This window comes from Hemitrygon akajei, unplaced genomic scaffold, assembly GCF_048418815.1.
Source record: "Hemitrygon akajei unplaced genomic scaffold, sHemAka1.3 Scf000120, whole genome shotgun sequence".
In the NCBI taxonomy this organism is placed as follows: Eukaryota; Metazoa; Chordata; class Chondrichthyes; order Myliobatiformes; family Dasyatidae; genus Hemitrygon; species Hemitrygon akajei.
In genome coordinates this window covers 1,098,487-1,114,711 of record NW_027332006.1, presented here as the reverse complement: position 1 = coordinate 1,114,711, position 16,225 = coordinate 1,098,487, and the positions used below count along the sequence as shown (strand labels likewise).

At 45.0% G+C, this 16,225-nt stretch overlaps 1 protein-coding gene across 1 annotated transcript in view; it reads right to left on the bottom strand.

Annotated features, from left to right (window-relative positions):
• Positions 1-16,225, bottom strand: part of LOC140723590 (uncharacterized) — a 104,275-nt gene that overhangs the window by 12,678 nt on the left and 75,372 nt on the right. Inside the window, 1 exon segment of the mRNA XM_073038156.1 lies at positions 6,560-7,719. Coding sequence (XP_072894257.1) covers positions 6,560-7,719 — 1,160 coding nt within the window.

Sequence of the window (16,225 nt, the reverse complement as noted above, 5' to 3'; positions counted from 1 at the left end):
CGAATAGACCGCCTCTGTGTCTCTCAAGCGTACAGCTCCCCCGCGATGGCAACCTGCATGCGGCAAATGTCGTCCTGGAACCATCACCTTGTGTGGATGGAATTTGCTCCTCTGCCCTCTGAGGTGGGGCCGGCTGGTTGAGTAGTGGCATCAGCTCCAGACTCCGGAGCGAAGGGGCCTGATTTCGAATCCAGACGGATCCTTTGCACGCTTAACTCGACCTCGTAAAAATAAAACTGCAGAATGCTATAGAAACGAAAAGATCAGCGCATAAAGCTTGTCATGACGGCGCCCGATGACTCCACTAGGAATTAAGGGTATTCTTCTTCTCCGGATCCGGCACGGGCGCTGTAAGAACCAGCTGCTGGAGGACAGCCGGATCCGCGTCTCGTTCCGAGCGTTCTAGGTCGCCTGGAGGGAAAGACGGGTAACTGTTTTTATGTCGGGAGTACACTAGTAGGTCGACAAAGAGGCGGGGCTCTGAGATAGAGCGGTTTGAGCGAGCTTTGCTGGACCTAGTGTATCGGAGAGGGTCGTGACTGTCACGTGACCGCACTGCCCACTACCCAGTCGGAAGCCACGTCACCTGCTAATCAAGGTTTGACCCCTCCTCGGCCATCAATACACTGTTACGAACCCGCAGGTTTCGTTCACTGTGGACTGTCACTTTAACAGAGCGCTTCAGTGAGGCAGGACTATGATGTTGTTCACTGACCGACTCGCAGCTTGTTTACCTTCAAAACAAGGACACAGACAGTCACAGTCAGAAGAAGAAGAGAGAGAGAGAGAGAGAGAGAGAGAGAGAGAGAGAGAGAGAGAGAGAGAGAGAGAGAGAGAGAGAGAGAGAGAGAGAGAGAGAGAGAGAGAGAGAGAGAGAAAGAGAGAGAGAGAGAAACCTGGAAAAGGTAGCAGTTCCAGCTTGTCGAAGCTAGGAATTTGGAACTCTGCTACACCCACAAGGGTGGGGTGATCATCGATCCGGTGCACATCGGATGTGTGGCTGTCACTCCGTATAATCCAAAGGAGTGGATCTGGGAATGTCCTGTGGGGCGACTCGAAGTTACCCCTTGCCTGGGTGTGTGATGTGGTAACCCGTTGAAGACGGCATCCCTGTGACAGATCACTCTGGTGGTCATTCGTGTGTGGATTTGGAACGGCTCGACGGAGGATCTTCCACCACTGATGTTTATTAATTACCACCGTGGAACCCGTGGAATTCGGCGTAATTGCCTTCTCTCTACGTTTCATCCTGGATTACAATATCTCTCTCCCATCATTTACTCCGTGGATGAACTGAACTTCCATGCTTTCCCATCTCAAGACTCTAAGCCTTGTTCCGCCGAGCTCAATAGTTTGGGAGTTACATTTACACACACCTACACATAACACTGTTAACTTTTGTTTATCTTGGTTAAGTTGTTATATTATCAGTAGATACTAATAAAGATAGTGGTTTTAACATCCGGGCACTCCAGTGACCACTGCCGATGGTGCCGCTAAGCTGGGGACTCCCTGGACTTTGAACGGGACCCGCTGGGTTTGCGGCCACCGCGCCTACCCGTGTCTCCCCGCGAGCTGGTCCGGCTGTTGCTTTATGTGCCATATGTGCTGCCCTTCATCCACCCCCTGAACGATCTGGGGGAGCACCAGACACACAGCGGCCACCGGGACAAGTGGGCCATCACAGAGGTGGAGAGGTTCTGGATGATAGCCTCTCCCAGATACGGCACGGCCCAATTGCCCCGTGAGGTGATCCAGATGACCAGTGTGCTCGGGACGCTGGCCAACGAGACGGCAGTGACACTGCAACACACCGAAGATGCCCTCACCCGACGGCGGCAGAGCTGGCGGCCGCCAGGATGGCCACCCTGCAAAATCGACAAGCCCCGGATTACCTACTGGCGGCTGATGGTGGTACCTGTGCAATCATTGGTAAGGGGTACTGCACGTTTACCCCGGACGTGTGGATCAACATCACCCACTTGGCTGCTCACATTCGGGACTCGGTGGCTAAAATTCAAACATCGAGGGACCAGCTTCTCCGGCACGACACCTCATGGGGAAACTGGTGGCCGTTTGGGTCCCTGGGCAACTGTCACCCACTGGTCGATTGCACTCATTCTCGGTATCATCGCTGTGTGTATATTATGCTGTGCTTGCCAAACTATTCAGAGCACGTCCGCCTTTTTTCAGGCCTGTACAGTCACATACAGCGTTAACCTTAGAAATAGTTGAGTGTAAAACTTCCATTAAGATATATCACTTTCCTTCTCACTGTGTTACATGTAATGTTTGGCGAGTGGCGTGGATCCGAGTTATGGATTTTATTGGACGGGGTCGTGACTGTCACGTGACACCACTGCTCACTTCCTGGTCGGAAGCCACGACACCTGTCAATCAAGGTTTGACCCCTCCTCGCCGATCAATGCACACCCCAACATTGGCCCCTTTAATTAGCCTTGTACTTGGCCTCGAGCAATTGGCCTTTGTAATCGGCTTAACTCTGCTGGTACCGAGCCATTAGCCCCCCTGGGAATTACCGGGGCGGGACCCTCCAGCCCTGCTGCACTATAAAGGGTGCCACGTGTGCTGGACCCTTTCCCTTTGCCATCTCCGAGGGACCACCCTGCTTCACTCCAGGCTGAGAACCGTGGAATGACGCTGGAAAACTTGTTGGTGAGCTGTGCATTGAGTAGGGTTGGGAGCGTCGATTAGTGTCCCGAATAGCACAAAGCCGAGCCTGCACTCGGTCAAGGTGTGGCGCATATCGCATTGGTTGTGTGGGTGTGTGCGTGTGTACTTTCTTCACAGGCGATTTTCCCACGTTCGATAGTAATTGTCCGTGTGTGTTTTATTGCCGATCCGATTTTCCCCCGACTGCTGTAAATTGTGTGCATGTTGCTTCAGTTGCCATTTTCCCACGTTTGCCTTCTGTAAATAAAATACTTTTCTACCAAGACTGTGTGTCCAAAGTCCTTGCCTTTGAGATCTACCGAATCTGTTTCCCCACTTACAACAATTGCTCAGCCAATTTAAATTTTCTACATTCATGCGATATGGGTGTTTAATCAGTTTGGCTTGACCAATATCTACGTCATATACTGCGACCGTGGTTTCCTTGGGAACATCGAGAAATAAATCTTTAAACTTCAGAATTAATTCCTTCAGCTGTTGTTGTTGCTTTGGCTGCAGATGAGCCAACCCGTTATCAATGTTTTCTAGAACAACCGAGTTCATTAGCCTAACTGGGACCACGTTTGGCTTGTGAAAAGTCTCAGACGAGTCAATTGTTTCATTCTCAGGGTTACCAGATTCATATGTTTTGACAACACTCACAGACGGTGCCTGCTTGTCAAAATAAGGCTTTATCATATTTATCTGTACAACCTGTGTTAGTTTACATCAGTCGGGTGTTTCAATACTATAATTCACATAATTAATTTGAGAGACTATTTCATACGGTCTGTTGAATTTCGCCTGAAATGGATTCGTCAACATTGGAAATAAGACAAGCACCTTATCCCCCACCTGGTATTTTCTTTTGCAAGCCCGCTTATCAAACCAACACTTCATTTTGTTTAGAGAAATCTTTAAGTTTGTCTCGCTAGACTACAGGCTTGGTGTAGTTTATTTTTGAACTTCAAAACATAGTCTATCAAGTTAACATGTACATCCTCATCAATCCACTGTTCCATTAACAAGGGCAAAGGTCAACTCACTCTGTGACCAAATACAAGTTCAAATGGAGTAAAGCCCAGTGATTTTGTACCGACTCTCTTACTGCGAACAAAAGTAAATGTATTCCTTCATCCCAGTCTTTTCCATTTTCAACATTTTAATGTCATAATCATTGTTTTGAGGGTAGAATGAATTTTTTCTAAAGCCCGTTGTGATTCCGGTTGGTATGCAGACGATGTAATTTGTTTAGCTCCCAGTTCTTAAACTACCTGCTGGAATAATCCAGATGTAAAATTACTTCCGTGTTCAGACTGGATTTCTTTAGGCAAACCAGAAAAGGAAAAAAACTTGGCAAGAGCTTCGCCACAGTTTTAGCTTTAATATTTCTGAGAAGTATTGCCTCTGGGAATCTGGATGTAGTACACATTATAGTTAGCAAATACTGATGGCCAGCTTTAGTCTTTGGCAATGGGTCAACACAATCCACTATAAATTTTGAAAAGGGTTCACCGAATGCAGGTATAGACCACAGTGGGGCACTGGGGTGACCTGATTAGGTTTACCCACAACTTGACAAGTGTGACAGGTTCTGCAAAAGCTCACAACATCTTTCCTCAGATTAGGCCAGTAGAACTATTTCATAATCCTGTTTACAGTTTTATTCACTCCAAAATGGCCACCTGAGGGCAGAAAGTTAAACTTTCAGCCCTATAAACTTTATGAACTACAACTTGGTGAACAATTGCCCATTCCTCACTCACTGGTATAGCAGGTGGCCTCCACTTCCGCATTAACACACCATCCTTGAGATAATACCCTAGTGGCACTTTCTTAATCTCATCATCTGAGAGAGCTGTTTCTTTTAAAGCTTCAATCTCGGGGTCTCGGTTCTGTTCTGCTATAAACTCGTCTGCGTCGGCAGACTTTTTAGCCATACTTCACGTTACTGCGCAGGAAGGATAAATGTTAAAATCCATCTGTGGGTTGTCAGTGGTTGGCATAGTTGTTAACTGCACTGCAGGAACAACTTTACCATCTGCCAGGTCATTCCCTAACAACAAACTAACATCTTCCCCCAAATACGTCTTTATGTCATCAGGGATGCACCTTTTCAATTCTTCAATTAAAACCAATTATTTCAAGCTGTTAAAATCATCAGTCACATTTTTACATGTGCACCAGTGGTCAAAACACACAAACTTCTCAGAAGCAAATTCCTTATAAGTCTGGTTCACAGATTTCCTCAGATTTCTAAACTTTTGCCTGTATGATTCTGGTGCAAATTCGTAAGCTTTGAGCACAGCCTGTTTCACTATGTCATAATCAGCTGCTTCATCAAGTTTCAAAGCAGAATAGGCTTGCTGAGCCTTCCCCTTAAATTACACTTTGTAAGAGAATAGGCCAACCCTCTTCTGGCCACTTTAAACTCTGAGCAACCTTCTCAAAATGCTGAAAGTATTTATCAACCTCTGCGTCATCAAATGGAGGGACCAATTTAACTACCCAACTGGCCTCAAATTTATCACCAGAGACTAACGCTAGACTCTTTTGCTGCAACCTCTATCTTTTCCAGCTCGAACAGCTTCTGTCTTTCTGTTTCCTCCCTCTAATTTTCTGCCTCTTCTCTGTTTTTCTGCTTCTCGAGCCTCAAACTGCCTCTCCCTTTCTGCAGCCTCCAGCTTTAATTTTTCTCACTTGTACTGCTCAAGCTCACTAGGTTTACTTTCAGGAAACACCTCCAACTCCTCCACTTTAAACACACCATCAAATTCATAATGTTCAGCTATTAGGCTCTGCAACTGTGCCCTCCTCATTGTCAATTTCACCTTAGCAAGTTTTAACCTTCTAGCAAAGCTCAACAACTCAATCCTTCTGGCGTCCTCTAATGCCTCAGAGGTTGGTTATTCCAGACATCTATCAGCATCCATTGTTGCTGATTTTCCACACACAAATCAATCAAAAGGGATGAAATTGATAATTAATCAATATGCCCCAAAATCTGTTCATATCCAGGACACAGGCCCCAATTTTGTTACGAATCACAACGTTTTACAAACGAACCAGCAGCAATAGACTATACCTGGAGTCTGTTTTTGATGTTAAAACCATCTTTATTAGAACCTACTAGTAATTTAGTAACTTAAGTAAGATAAAAGTTAACAGTGTTATCTGTATGTATGTGTGTAAATAAAACTCCCAAACTATTGAGCTCGGGGGAAACAAGACTTGGAGTATTGAGATGGCAAAGTATGAAAGTTCAGTTCAATCACGGAATAGGTGATCAGAGAGATATTTATAATCCAGGGTAAATGTTGAGAGAAGGCAATTATGTCGGATTCCACAGGTTCCATGGTGGTAAAACGAGAGAACAGTCACTGTAGATTTTATTTGTTGTCTTTCCAAACCCACATACGATTTATCACCGAAAGTGACTTGTCACAAGGGGATTCGTCTTCAAAAGAATTACCACACCACATCCAGGCAAGGGTTAACAAATCAGTGGTCTTCACAGGATACCCAAAATCAGATCCATTCCTATGGATCAAACGATGTGACAACCGCACATTCGATGTACGGTGAATCGATAAATAATCCACCCTTGTGGGCATAGGTAAGTTCCAAACAGTGACCCTTGGCCACTAGTTCACTTGTTTCAATCCTTCCATTTTGCCTCCTTCATCTCCGTCTGTCTCTGAGTGTCTGTGTCCTTGGTTAAAACTATACAAGCTGTGAGCGATGTAAACAAGCTGCAAGTCAGACTGATTCACCTTCTTAATCTCTCTCTCTTAAAATGACAGTCCATAGCAAATGAAACTTAGGGAATCATAACTATGGCCACTCCCCATTGTGAACTGTCTGGTGAGCCAGTAGTTGGGGCGACTGAGTGAATCCCTTCCCACAGACTGAGCAGGTGAATGGCTTCTCCCCAGTGTGATCTCGCTGATGACTCTGTAGGTGGGATAACCGAGTGAATCTCTTCCCACATTCTGAGCAGGTGAACGGCTTCTCCCCAGTGTGAACTCGCTGATGATTCTGTAGGTTGAATGACCGAGTGAATCTCTTCCCACAGACTGAGCAGGTGAATGGCTTCTCCCCAGTGTGAACTTGCTGATGTTTCTGTTGGGTGGATGAATCAGTGAATCCCTTCCCACAGACTGAGCAGGTGAACGGCTTCTCCCCAGTGTGAATTCTTTGATGAATCTGCAGGTGGGCTGACTGAGTGAATCCCTTCCCACATTCTGAGCAGGTGAAGGGCCTCTCCCCAGTGTGAACTCGCTGATGATTCTGTAGGTTGGTTGATTGACTGAATCTCTTCCCACAGACTGAGCAGGTGAACGGCTTCTCCCCAGTGTGAACTCGCTGATGTCTCTGTAGGTTGGATAAGTGAGTGAAGCTCTTCCCACAGGCTGAGCAAGTGAACGGCCTCTCCCCAGTATGAACTCGCTGGTGACTCTGTAGGTGGGATGACTGAGTAAATCCCTTCCCACAGACTGAGCAGGTGAATGGCTCTTCCCCAGTGTGAACTCGCTGATGTACCTGCAGGGTGGATGAATGAGTGAATCTCTTCCCACATTCTGAGCAGGTGAACGGCCTCTCCCCAGTGTGAACTCGCTGGTGTCTCTGTAGTTGGGACGACTCAGTGAATCTCTTCCCACATTCTGAGCAGCTGAATGGCTTCTCCCCAGTGTGAACTCGCTGGTGTTTCTGTAGGCTGGTTGAATCAGCGAAACTCCTCCCACATTCTGAGCAGGTGAATGGCTTCTCCCCAGTGTGAACTCGCTGATGTCTCTGCAAGTGGGCTGACTGAGTGAATCCCTTCCCACATTCTGAGCAGGTGAACAGCTTCTCCCCAGTGTGAACTCGCTGATGTCTCTGTAGGTGGGATGACACAGTGAATCCCTTCCCACATTCTGAGCAGGTGAATGGCTTCTCCCCAGTGTGAACTCGCTGATGACTCTGTAGGTGGGATGACACAGTGAATCCCTTCCCACATTCTGAACAGGTGAACGGCTTCTCCCCAGTGTGAACTCGCTGATGACTCTTTAGGTGGGATGACACAATGAATCTCTTCCCATATTCTGAGCAAGTGAACGGCTGCTCCCTGGTGTGAATTCGCTGGTGAGCCATTAGGTCAGATGACTGAGTGAATCCTTTCCCAGTAATGCAGCAGCTGAGCAGCCTCTGTCCAGTGTGGTGTGAACTGACTGGTGTGTCCCAGGAGGGAAAACTGAGTGAATCCTTTCTCACACACAGAACAGGTGAATGGCCTTGCCTAGCGTGAACTTGCTGATGTACCTTCAGTTGAGATGACCGAGTGAATCACTCCCCACAGTCTGAGCAGGAAGGATGGTCGATTGAATCCCTTGCTCCACTTCTTGAATATCTAGACAGAGACAATAAAACTGGCGTGTCGTGTTTAAGCTTCCTGGAGACAAATTCCTTCTCGGTTTTAACCTGTAAAAGGATTTACAAAAACCATCAATGGGTTTAGGGCATTTCAGATGAGATTACATGATTTGCCAAGGTTTGATCTGGTATCACACCATTACAGTGAGGTTCAACCCAAGCTGGACAGAGATATATTATCTCCTGACTGGGCAGAGTGCTGGTATGTGGAATGACCATCAATTCTCTGATGCTCTTCCTGTCTCCATACGAATGGGACATTTCTGCCATCTCCAATTTGTACCCTCGCTCAGTTTGTCTCTCTCCATTGGTATTATTCCCTGTTCCTGCTGAGCTGCATGGGTGCCTGGCCCCACAGTAACTGAAACAGTATCACATAAATTGTTTTTCTTGACGTGCAACTGGGATGTTCTTTTATGTATTATTAACTTAAAGTGCCACAGTTTTAATGCCAGATAAAAAATTCCTGCTGAGATGAATTGTTGGTCCACACGTCTGATAAAAGGACTTAGAGAGAATGTTTGTATTATTTCAGGTTCTTGTCACAGTCATAGAAAATTAAAACACTGAAACAGGCCCTTTAGGCCATCTAGTTTATGCCGAACTACTTAAATTGCCCACTCCCATACCCTTACCATCCAGGTACCTACACGAACCTCTTAAATGTTGAAATCGAGCTTGCATGCGCCACTTGTGCTGGCTGCTCATTCCACACACAGATGACTGTCTGTGTGAAGAAGTTTCCCCTCCTGTTCCCCTTAACGTTTCACCTTTCACCCTTAACCCATGGCCTCTGGTTGTAGTCCCATCCCATCTCAGTGGAGAAAACCAGCTTGCATTTACACTATCTATGCCGCTCTATCAAAATCAAATCTCCCATCAATCTTCTACATTCCAACAGATAAAGTCCTGATCTGTTCAATCTTTCATTAAAACCCAAGTCCTCCAGACCTGGGAACATCCTTCTGAATTTTCTCTGAACTCTCTGAACCTCCTTTACATCTTTCCTGTAGGCAGGTGACCAAAACTGCACACAATACTCCAAATTAGGCCTCACCAATGTCTTCTGCAAGTGAACATAAAATCCATCTATTGTCAGTACTTTGGTTCATGAAGGCCAATGGGCTAAAATCTTTTTTTCTATCACTATCTAACTGTAATACCACTTTCAGTGAATTAAGGGCTTGTATTCCCAGGACCCTTTCTTCTACAACACTCCTCCGTGCCCGATCAGTCACTGTGAAAGACCTCCCTTGGTAGGTCAGACCAAAGTGCAACACCTCACACGTGTCTCCATTAAATTCCATTTTCCATTTCTCAAACCATTTTCCCAGCTGGTGCAGATCGCACTGCAAGCCATGATAATCTTCCTCACTGTCCACTACACCACCAGTCTTGGTGTCATCCACAAATTTGAAGATCCTGTTAACCGCACTATCATCCAGATTACTGATATAGATGACAAACAACAACTGATCCAGCGCTGATCCCTGTGCAACCAATAGTCAGAGGCCTCCAGTCAGAGAGGCAACCACCTGCTACCACACTCTGGCTTCTCCCAAAGACAGTGTCTCATCCGATTTACTATCTCATCTTGAACGCTGAGTGACTGAACCTTCTTGACCAACCTCCCATATGAGACTTTGTCAAGTGCCTTGCTAAAGTCCATGTAGACAACATCCACTGCCTTGCCTTCATCCACTTCCCTGATAACTTCCTCAAGAGACTCTGTGAGACTGGTTAGACATGACCTACCATGCACAAAGCCATGCTGTCTATACTTAATCAGTCCACATCTATCCAAATACTTATATATCCGGTTCCTGCACATAATAACGTTCCAAGGACTTTCCTACTAGTGATGTCAAGCTCACCAATGTACAATTTCTCAGTTTATTTTTTACAGCCTTTCTTGAACAGCAGAACAACATCGGCTGTCCTCCAATCCTCCAGTACATCACCTGTCACTTACGATTATTTAAATATCTATGCTTGTGCCCTGACAATTTCTGCACTTGTCCTCCGCAGGATCCTGGGGAACAACTTATCAGGCCCTGGGGATTGATCCACACTAACTTGCCGAAAGACAGCGAACACCACCACCTCTGTAATCTGTACAGGGTCCATGAAGTTGATGCTGCTTTACCTCACTTCTACAGACTCTGTGTCCATCTCCTGAGTCAACATGGATGCAAAAAAAATCTCCCACATCTATTTTGTCTCCTCATATGGATTACCATTCTGATCTTGCAGAGGATTATTTTTTTTCCATTGCAATCTTTTCGCTCTTAACATATCTGCAGAATCGCTGAGGATTCTCATTCACCTTGTCTGCTGGGGCAAATTCATGCCTTCTTTTATTTCTTTCATAAGTGCTCACTTGAATTTCCTGTATTTCATAAGTACCCCATTTGTTCCTATCTGCCTGTACCTGGTATGCACCTCCTTTTTATTGATCTGGGAGAGGAAAGCCAAAGGGGTGATAGAGCTCAATGCTGGGAGGTTGGAGTGGTTGGGGGTGGGGGAGGTTAAACTAAAGTTGTAGGGGGGAATGGGAGCCTGAATAACAGAACAGAGAGTGGAGAGGTTGTGGAGACAGATGTTGTTCAGTCCTCAGACAAAGTCAGGAATGAAAAAGTTGAGCATGGTGCAGTGAATATGCTGAGCCCTGTATATTTCAATACAAGGAGCAGCATAGGAAAGGCGGATGTGTTCAGGGTATGGAACAACACCTGGAATTATGACACTAGGATCTGGCAACTGTGGACTGGGACAGGCTGCTTTATGGCAAAGGTGTGCTTGTTAAATGGGAGGCCTTCAAAGCAAAATTTTGAAAGTACAAAGTGTGTATCTCCTTGTCAGAATAAAAGGTAAAGATTTATTTATTTTATTTCTTATGTGTTCTCTTGCATTTCTTATACTCCATAAGAACCTGCCTGTCTATCCCTGTTATGCAACTCCATTTTGTGCTTCACCAGGGTCTCAATATCTCTTGGAAAAAAAAGGTTCCCTACAGTTTCTAAGAAATGCAAGAGGACACATAAGACATAAATCAGGATGGCTAAAAGAAGGCATGAAGTTGCTGTCACAGAAAAGGTGAAGGATAATCCTCAGGGATTCTAGTGATAGATTAAGAGCAAAAGGATTGCAAGGCACAAAGTTGGACCTCTGGAAGACCGGAATGGCAATCCACGTGTGGAAACAAAGCAGATGGGGGAGATCTTAAATATTTTTTCATCTCTATCTACTCTGGAGATGGACAAAGGGTCTATGGGAGTGTAGAAAAGCGGCATTAAAATCGTGGACCCTGTACAGTTTAAAGAAGAGAAGTTACTTTGCTGTTCAACATTGAACACCACACATAGAAATCTACAGCCTATTCCTGGCCATTCAGCCTACAATGTTGTACCAACCATGTAGCTTACCCTAGAAACTGTCCAGATTTCCAATAGTGCATAGCCCTCTATTTTTCTAAGCTCCACGTACCTATCTAACAGGCTGTTAAAAGACCCTATTATATCTGCCTCGACCACCGCAACTGGCAGTGGATTTCATGCACGCACCACTCTCTGTATAAAAAAAACTTACCACTGACAACCCTTTGGTATCTATTTCCAAGCATCTTAAATCTATGTCCCTTCATGTTAACCATTTCAGCCCTGTGGAAAAAAGCTCTGGCTATCCACACATTCAATACCACTCATCATCTTATACGCCTAAAAAAGGCTTTAAATATAAGCACAGAAATTATACATTGCTTTGAGGATTTGTTAGAAGTATAGAAAATCATGAGGGTATAGATAGGGTAAATGCAAGAAACTTTTTCCACTGAGGTTGGGTGGGATGACAACCAGAGGTCATGGGTAAGTGGGGAAGGTGAAAATTTAATGGGAACATTTGGAAAAGCTCTTTACTGAAATGGTCGTGAGAGTCTGAAATGAGATGCCAGCACTGGTGCTGAATATGAGCTCGGTTTCACAATTCAGAGAAGTTTGACAGGTACCTGAATGGTAGAGGTATGAAGGGCGATGGTCCCAGTGCAGGTAGTTGCATTAGACAGCTTAAATGCTTTTTTCAGCATTGACTGCATGGGCCAAATAGCCCATTTCTGTACTGAACTTCTCCATGTTTCTATGACAGAGAAGCTGTCCAAACTTGCTAGGAAGGAAAAGGTAGGAGTGACAATGGAGCAGAAATGGCTGGAGTTTCTGGAGCTGGGAGCTGAGTGAACGATACATCCCAAAGGAGTAGAAGCATTAGAAAGGCAGGAGGACACAACTGTGGTTAAAATGAGAAGCCAAAGCCAACATAAAAGCCAAAGAGAGGGCAAACAAAAGAGCAAAAACTATTCAGAAACTTTTAGAAACCAACAGAAGACAACAAAAAAAAAGTCAGATGAGCTCAGTGAGTGCAATTATGATTAGTCATCCTTAATGGGTCTTGGTAGCACCCAACAGTCTGAGACATGTCGAGGAACAAAATATCCGGGGCCTCAATATCTCTTGAAACCCAAGGTTCACTGTACCAGTTACCTTTCAGCTTTTATTTTGGCAGGCACATACAAATTCTACACCCTCAAAATTTCACTTTTGAAGGCCTCCCACTTACAGGTACTCCTTTGCCAGGAAACAGCCTGTCTCAAACCACACTTGTCATAATCTTTCTGATACTATCAAAATTGACCTCTCTCCAATTTAGGCTCTCAACCCGTGGTCCAGACCTCTCTTTTTCCATATTTACTTTGAATCTCATGGCATTATAATCAGGAATTTCTGTCACCACCCTGGATCATTTCCCAAAAGCTTATTGCACACTTCTACACCGGAAGTTTTATGTACTGATTAAGGCTCATTTGACAAACTCTACCCCATTTAGTCCTTCTACAGTATAGGAGGCCCAGTCAGTATATGGAAAGTTAAAATCACTTACTGAATCAACATTTGTTAATTGGCATGGTCTGCGATCTCTCTACAAATTTGTTCCTCTAAATCCCTCAGACTGTTGGGTGCAACAAAGTCCCAATAATGGCTACAATATCATAATTCCCTGTCCTGAGCTCATCTGGCTTTCCTACGATGCTTGCATTGTGATATACACAGCTCAGCACATTCATCGCACCATGCTCAACCATTTGATTGCTGACTCTGTCTGCGGTCTGAACAGCATCTGACTGGTGTCAAGAAAACAAACTCTCCCTCGTTGTCACACAAAAACAAATGAGCTGATTGTGGACGACAGGAGGAATGGAGACAGGATAACCCCTATTGACATCAATGGATCTGCGGTTAAGAAGGTGAACAGCTTTAAGTTCCTCGGCATAAACGTCACCAAACATCTCACATGGTCTGTATGTACCGGCTGTGTTGTGAAAAGAGCATAGCAGCACCTCTTTCACCTCAGATGTCTCTTTAACCTAAGGACTTTCTAGAGGAACACAATTGAGAGCATCCTGACTGGCTGCATAACTGCCTGGTATGGGAAGTGTCCTTCCCTTAATTGCAGGAAACGGCAGAGAGTGGTGCAGACAGCCCAACGCATCTGTAGATGTGAAATCCTCACACTATTCAGGACATTTACACAGACAGGTGTGTAAAAAGAGCCCAAAGGATATTAGGGACCCAATTCACCACAACCACAAACTGTTCCTGCTGCTACCATCCAGGAAACGGTACCACAGCAAAAGGACCAACAGCTCCCGGGACATCATCTTCCACCAGGCCATCAGACTGATTAATTCATGCAGATACAATTGCATTTCTATGTTATATTGACTGTCCTATGTACAAACTATCTATTATAAATTACTATAAATTACACATTGCACATTTAGAAGGAGATGTAATGTAAAGTTTTCTACCCCTCATGTTTATGAAGTATTTATGTAATAAAGTCAATTCAATTCCATTCACCCTCTTCACTATCTGTTCTGTCATTGTGGCTCTCATTCACTCTACAAAGTATTTTAACCATATCACCCCCATCACCACGCTACATCTAGCAAGCCTAAGATATTGGTCGCCTTTTGTTCTGTCCGGCTAACTAACGAATCCCCTATCACCCCTTTGATTTTCCTCTGCCAGGTAATTCCCCCGACAACGCTTTCTAGAGGTCTACCTGTTGTTGTGGGGGATGGCCACAAGATTATTCAATGATGGCCATTTAACCTCATTCCCCTTCCTGACTCTCACCCAGTTTCCTGTGTCCTGCACCTTGGGTGTAACTCACCTCACTTCATGTCACATCCATCACCGCGTCCAACCGCCGGATGATCCGGAATTCATCTACTTCAAGTTCCAACACCTTAAAGTGCCGGGTTACAAGCTGCAGCTGGATGCACATCTTCTAGGTGAGGGTATTGGGGACACTGGAGGTCTCCCCTCCTTCCCTCCAATATCTCCTCTAATTTGTAATAACCAGTGTGCACATACATCTTGTACGGTGAATTTTGTAGCCAGTGACAACATGTGCACAGTGAATTTTATACAGAGAGGTATTCATCTTAACAGCTAGCAAATCACTGTCGATAGGAACTTTGATCTCCTCTGGCTTCAATCCAGTTCACCTGCACTCTCACACAACCTATGTAGCAGGCCTGTAACCGGTAATGAAGGATTTTCTCACCAAAGCTTTTGCATATTGTCCATATGTGGTTTGCTTGCTAAATTATGTTTAAAAAGTCAGATTTCCAAATATCACTCCACTTCTTCCCACTTGCAAATTCTCCAGCAACTTTTGCATCACTACAATGCACACAGGTATCACCAGTTTCTGTATTCTACATAAATATTTCCCCTGAAGTCTCCCCCAAGTGACTGACAGTGATGGTAATGGCAATGAATATGAAGGGAAGGGCAGTAGTCTGTCTCATTGGAGTCTGGCACATTTGTGATGTGAAAGCTACTTGTTGCCCAGGACAAAGGTGTTTGATATTATTATGTACCCGGAGAGAATGGGACAAAACATATTCTCACCGGTAGAAAAGTCCAGAACAAGAACACACACAAAATGCTGGAGGAACTCAGCAGGCCAGGCAGCATCTATGGAAACGTGTACTAAAGCTGAGTTCATCCAGCAATTTGTGTTGCTTGGATTTCCAGCATCTGCAGATTTTCTCTTGTTAGTGATTGGAGGAAGAACAAAGGTGATTTTCTCAACTGGTGATGTAAAAGATTTTGTTCCCTTTCTCCCAGTTCCAAATCATTGCGTTTAGATAGCTGGAGCTCAGCTCTGTCTGAGAGATCCATCGGTTCCCATTCCCTCATCAGCCGGAAGCTCCCCAGGGCCCGTGGGGCTGAGAGAGAGGGGAGAGAGCAGGACTGTCCCGGGATTGCGATCACGGTGTCCGGATTTCACAGGAATCGTCCCTCAGTCGCTGTTTAAGATAAAAACATAGAGAATCGCTCTTACCTGCACCCGGTATTTGCAAGGCCTTCTGTGTACTGTGCGCATGGGTAATACTTGGGGACGTCAGCAACCCTGACGCTTACGCATTTGTTCAGTGCTTCAGCGCAAGCGAAATTTTAAATGCACTGCCTTATGGGTAATCACACTGCCATTAAAGATTTCTGCAGGCACTGGTTCAATATACATACCTCATTTTTTTCGTGTGTGTATAGAAAAATCTGCATGTGTTTTAACGCAGAAAGCGGCTCCCATAAGCAATATACTCAATATCAACGTGTATCCAATGCCAAAGTAAAATGCAGATATAAAACACAGGAGATTCTGCAGTTGCTGGAAATACAGAGACGCACACACACAAAACGCTGGAGTAACTCTGCAATTCAGAGAGCAACTAAGCAGCGGAGTACACAGGCTAGGCATGCTGAAGAGGCTCTGCCTAAACGTTTTCTATTTATTCATCTCCAAAATTTCTGCCTGATCTGTTGATTTCCACCAGTGTTTTTCAGAAATTAACCACATTTTTTTCGGTCAACCAGTTTCCAAATGTTTCTGATCTTTGTTTTGTAGCCACATCCTGCTGGTCTGATTCCTCCTCCTCCTGGTAAACTCTAGACCCCATCTCTCTCTGGAGCCCCAAAGCCCTGACTCAGTCTGGCAACTCTTTGCTTTCTGACTCTGCACCATCGAAGATTCACTCGCTAGTCTGCTGTCAGACTTTAGAGGGGCATTGTGTTAC